Source organism: Salmo salar, chromosome 09, assembly GCF_965601325.2.
Source record: "Salmo salar chromosome 09, fSalSal1, whole genome shotgun sequence".
Classification (NCBI taxonomy): domain Eukaryota; kingdom Metazoa; phylum Chordata; class Actinopteri; order Salmoniformes; family Salmonidae; genus Salmo; species Salmo salar.
This window is the reverse complement of record NC_138299.1, coordinates 156416165-156421788: the sequence shown is the minus strand read 5'-3', so window position 1 is coordinate 156421788 and position 5624 is coordinate 156416165. Positions and strand designations below refer to the sequence as shown.

Here is a 5624-nt window from a genome sequence, read left to right as displayed (position 1 = left end):
AGGACGGGGACTTTGTCATCGGGGGTGTTTTCTCCATCCATTACTTTGTGCACACTGTGGATCACAGCTACACCAGCATGCCTGAGCCCCTGCAGTGCACAGGGAGGTCAGTGAGCGCAAGAGGGAACAGGGGACAGGACTGTGGCTGTGTGGGTAGACAGATAAATTGTGTTTTAAAGACAGAGATACAATTTGTTTAAAGACAGATAATCAGTGTTTTTAAAGACGATAAACAGTGTTTTAAAGAGACAAACAGTGTGTTTAAAGACAGATAAACTGTGTTTTAAAGAGACAAACAGTGTTTTAAAGACAGATAAACAGTGTTTTAAAGATAGGTAAACAGTGTTTTAAAGGCAGATAAACAGTGTGTTTAAAGACAGACTAACAGTGTGTTTGAAGACAGATAAAAACTGTTTGTGTCTGAGAGAGTAGGTAAAGACTGCTGTTACAAAGGATCACATTTTCAATTGCAGGCTATCATACAATGTCCTCAATTACAGACAACAAAAGTGTAGGCATATAGACGGTGTGGAAAATAATACTAGATATTAGGTTGTTTGCCATGGAAACATTCTATAGGCTAGTTTATGATTCGTCAGGAGGTGCTCACTGACCAATTTTCTATTTACAGAATGGATTCCCGTGAGTTGCGCTTCTCGCGCGCCATGATCTTCGCAGTTGAGGAGATAAACAACAGTTCATATCTTCTACCGGGTGTCACGCTTGGTTATCAAGTGCACGATTCCTGCTCCTCGGTCCCCATGGCCGTGAAAGTGGCCTTCCAGCTGGCTAACGGCCAGGATCCCATGTTTGATACCGGAGAACAGTGCTCGGGTTCAGCTACAGTGACAGCTATCGTTGGCGAGTCTGCCTCCACGCCTACCATCAGCATGTTGCGCATCATCGGCCCTTTAGGCATTCCTCAGGTAAACTCCCGTGGAAAGAAATCATTCAGCTTCTTTTAATTTACTGTATTCCTAGTTTACATTCTCCTCTCTTTCAGGAAATACATTTCTGTGTGAAATTATGTGTAGAAAGGCATTTGAACATGGACTGATGAGGACTTTGAGTCTGGAGAACTTCTGTAGGCATTAAAACATGATCTGAGGACTATCTTTCATAGGCTAGGTTGTTATGGGAGACCAGGGATTAGTTTCACACCTTTTACTCATGTATTTCACAGAACCAGTATGTCCTATAAAAATATTTTCAATATGAATAGAATGACCAAGGTCTTGGGTAGAAATGTGTATCCTTTTCATTCTGGCCTAATGAAAAAAAATACATGGGATTATTACTATTAATGTCTCCCTAACACCATAATACATAGCTGAAGAAAGAAAGCAGGAAGTAGCCAATACATTAGAATTGTTAGGGCGACATGATGTTCTTTCTCATGTTTTCGACTGTCTGTTTTTATCTAGGTGAGTCACTTTTCCACCTGTGCGTGTCTGAGTGATAAGAAACAGTATCCAACCTTCTTCAGAACCATCCCCAGTGACCAGTTCCAGGCTGCCGCTCTGGCCCACCTCATCAGGCACTTCGGCTGGACCTGGATTGGGGCGGTCCGTTCCGACTCTGACTACGGTAATAACGGGATGGCGGCTTTCCTACAGGCAGCACAAGAGGAAGGCATCTGTGTGGAGTATTCTGAAGCCTTCTCCCGTACCAACCCACTCAGCAGAGTGCAACGGGTGGCCGACGTGATCCGCAGGTGATCCATGATTACTTGTGAACTTTTCATTCACACAAATGCAAGACTATATTTATAAAAAAATACTATTGTTATTAATTTCTCTCTTTTCCCAAAGCTGATCTGTGAGACCAACATGATTTGCATATCTTAAGCTTGTCAAAACTGTTGATTAATACTAATGCTCATGTTCACTTTACTGAGACATTCCAATGAATGACAAACATGACCAGCATATTAAGCATATGATATAATCATGTTCCCTAGCTCCACAGCCCAGGTGGTGGTTGCATTCGTATCCTCTGGGGACATGAGAAACCTGCTGGAGGAGATGGACCGCCTGCCCTCTCCGCCCCGCCAGTGGATCGGGAGCGAGACCTGGGTCACTGACCCAGATATGCTGCGCTTCGGCCTGTGTGCCGGGGCCATCGGATTTGGCATCAAACGCTCTGTCATCCCCGGCTTCAGGGATTTCCTCCTGGACCTCTCCCCACAGAAGGTGTCCAACTCTCCCCTGCTCACTGAGTTCTGGGAGGGAGCCTTTGGCTGTAGGCTGGGGATAGGTATCTGTCTATCTCTCTATCTCTCTATCTATCTATATATCTATCTATCTATCTATCAATCCATCCATCAATCTGTCTATCGAACTATCTATTTACATGTCTGTCTGTCTGTCTGTCTGTCTGTCTGTCTGTCTGTCTGTCTGTCTGTCTGTCTGTCTGTCTGTCTGTCTGTCTGTCTGTCTGTCTGTCTGTCTGTCTGTCTGTCTGTCTGTCTGTCTGTCTGTCGGGACCTCTACAGGTGTTGGGGTTGAGGAGAAGGTGTGTGATGGCAGTGAGGATATACAGCAGCTACAGGCCCCCTACACAGATACATCTCAGCTACGTGTTACTAACATGGTGTATAAAGCTGTTTACGCCATAGCACACGCCATCCACAGCATTGTTTGTGAAGAGAGTGAAAACTCCACTGTGAACTGTGACAAAAACCTTAATGTGAAGCCAACACAGGTGAATGACAAGTCAATAGTATAATTTCCTGATAAATATGTTTATTTAGACTACATGTATGAAGGCCTTAGAGTTCTCATTGTAATTTACAACTTCTTCTGAAGTAACACATCTGATAAATATATGAGTTGAATTGATGTTTTGTTTTCTCTCTCTCCTTCTCTCGATCCATCTTCCCTTCTCTCCATTTCTCTCTTTGCATCTTTCTTCCCCTCTCTCCATCTATCTCTCCATCTCTCTTCCCTTTACTCATCTCTCTCTTCCCTTATCTCCATCTCTCTTCACCTCTCTCCTTCTCTTTTGTCCCCTCTCTCTATCTCTCCCTTGCACTTCCAAACCCCCAGGTCCTGGAGAGATTGAGGAGGGTGAACTTTTCTCGTAATGGGTACCAGGTGTCTTTCGATGCCAACGGGGACCCAATAGCCACTTATGAGCTGGTCAATTGGCAGAGACGGGAGAGGGGGAAGTTGGAGTTTGTGACAGTGGGGCGCTATGATGCGTCCCTGCCTCTTGACCAGAGGTTTGACATGGAGAGGGAAATCACCTGGGTAAAGAACAGTTCACAAGTACCTGTGTCAGTGTGCAGTGAGAGCTGTCCCCCAGGCACTCGTAAGGCTATACAGAAAGGAAAGCCTGTATGCTGTTATGACTGTATCCAATGTGCAGAGGGAGAGATCAGTAATAACACAGGTAGGGCTATAGGAATAGTTGGCATAAAATGTGTAGTAATTTCTATCACGGTTTACAAAGTAGTGGTATATTCATATTACCAGAACTTCAGAGGTAGTGTCTGTCAATCATGTTCCTGTTCTTATTATCTCATGTAAGCTGCACATTAATTCAACATTCTTTATTGTAAACTGACAAAATGCAGCATTGTGGGACATGTATTTGTAAAAAAATAAACCTGAAACTATTATTATTAACATTTGATGTCTGTTGTTTTGTCCTGGTCAGATTCTTCAGACTGTCTGATCTGTCCCGAGGAGTACTGGCCCAACGCTGAGAGAGACCGCTGTATCCTTAAGCCTGTGGAGTTCCTGTCCTTCCACGAGGTCCTCGGAATCATCCTGACCGCCTGCTCTGTGGGCGGGGCTTGTCTGGCCATCGCCACGGCAACTATCTTCTACCGCCACCGATCTTCGGCCATCGTCAGGGCCAACAACTCTGAGCTGAGCTTCCTGCTGCTCTTCTCCTTGGCTCTGTGTTTTCTGTGTTCTCTTACGTTCATTGGCCGGCCCTCTGAATGGTCCTGTATGCTGCGCCACACAGCGTTTGGGATCACCTTCGTCCTCTGCATCTCTTGTGTTCTGGGGAAAACAATAGTGGTGTTGATGGCCTTCAGGGCTACGCTTCCAGGCAGTAATGTTATGAAATGGTTTGGTCCTCCACAGCAGAGATTGACTGTAGTGTCCTTCACGTTTGTCCAGGCTTTGATATGCACTCTGTGGTTGGTCCTGTCCCCTCCCTTCCCCATTAAAAACCCCACCACCTACAAGGAAAAGATCATTCTAGAGTGTGATGTGGGTTCAGCTATTGGATTCTGGGCTGTGTTGGGCTATATAGGACTCCTGGCTCTCTTGTGCTTTGTGCTGGCTTTTCTGGCTCGAAAGCTGCCTGATAACTTCAATGAGGCCAAATTCATCACCTTCAGCATGCTCATATTCTGTGCAGTCTGGATCACCTTTATCCCAGCTTATGTCAGCTCTCCTGGGAAGTTCACTGTAGCTGTGGAGATATTTGCCATCATCACCTCTAGCTTTGGGTTGTTCTTTCTATTATTTGTTCCTAAATGCTTTATTATTCTGTTCAGGCCGGAGAAGAACACCAAGAAACACCTTATGGAGAAGACATCCAATGATATACGTTATTAAGAAATGATTGAGGGGAAAAAGATTGTAACGTTCAGTTATATGGTTTATCATACAGTTAGGTAGGACAACTCTGACAGAGATGACCAACAATTTAGAAGGTAATCATTGGTAACATTGTAATTAGTAACATGACACAGGGTCACTTTAGATATTATGCAATGTTATGAGAGAATGTTCAAATCGTGAATGTTAAAATCTAATTTGACCTGCTAAATGATGTGATTAGCAGTAGCCTACAAAGTGGAACTGATACTGTAATTCATCATATTATGTATTATAATAATATATTAATCATTTTCATATACAGTTGAAGTCGGAAGTTTAACTACACTTAGGTTGGAGTCATTAAAACTCATTTTTCAACAACTCCACACATTTCTTGTTAACTTCTCTAGGGCCAGTGGGACGATTTCGTCCCACCTACGTAACAGCCAGTGAAATCCCGTGGCGCGTTATTCAAATACCTTAGAAATGCTATTACTTCAATTTCTCAAACATATGACTATTTTACACCATTTTAACCTCTATGGGACCGGCGGGACGAATTCGTCCCACCTACGTAACAGGCAGTTGAATCCTGTGGCGCGATTTTCAAAACCTTTGAAATGCTATTACTTCAATTTCTCAAACATATGACTATTTTACAGCTATTTAAAGACAAGACTCTCGTTAATCTAACCACACTGTCCGATTTCAAAAAGGCTTTACAACGAAAGCAAAACATTAGATTATGTCAGCAGAGTACCCAGCCAGAAATAATCAGACACCCATTTTTCAAGCTAGCATATAATGTCACAAAAACCCAGAAGACAGCTAAATGCAGCACTAACCTGTGATGATCTTCATCAGATGACAACCCTAGGACATTATGTTATACAATACATGCATGTTTTGTTCAATCAAGTTCATATTTATATCAAGAACCAGCTTTTTACATTAGCATGTGACGTTCAGAACTAGCATACCGCCCGCAAACTTCCGGTGAATTTACAAAAAATTTACTAAATTACTCACGATAAACGTTCACAAAAAACATAACAATTATTT

General features: G+C 43.1%; 1 protein-coding gene across 1 annotated transcript; it reads left to right on the top strand.

Moving 5' to 3' along the window:
• Positions 1-638: 638 nt before the first annotated feature.
• On the top strand, positions 639-4889 carry LOC106613281 (extracellular calcium-sensing receptor). The gene is made up of 6 exons (XM_082955548.1): positions 639-926; positions 1425-1714; positions 1961-2241; positions 2495-2703; positions 3048-3393; positions 3661-4889. Exons 1-6 carry the CDS (start codon positions 666-668, stop codon positions 4575-4577), a joined length of 2304 nt encoding a protein of 767 aa, XP_082811674.1. The 5' UTR covers positions 639-665; the 3' UTR covers positions 4578-4889.
• Positions 4890-5624: the final 735 nt, after the last annotated feature.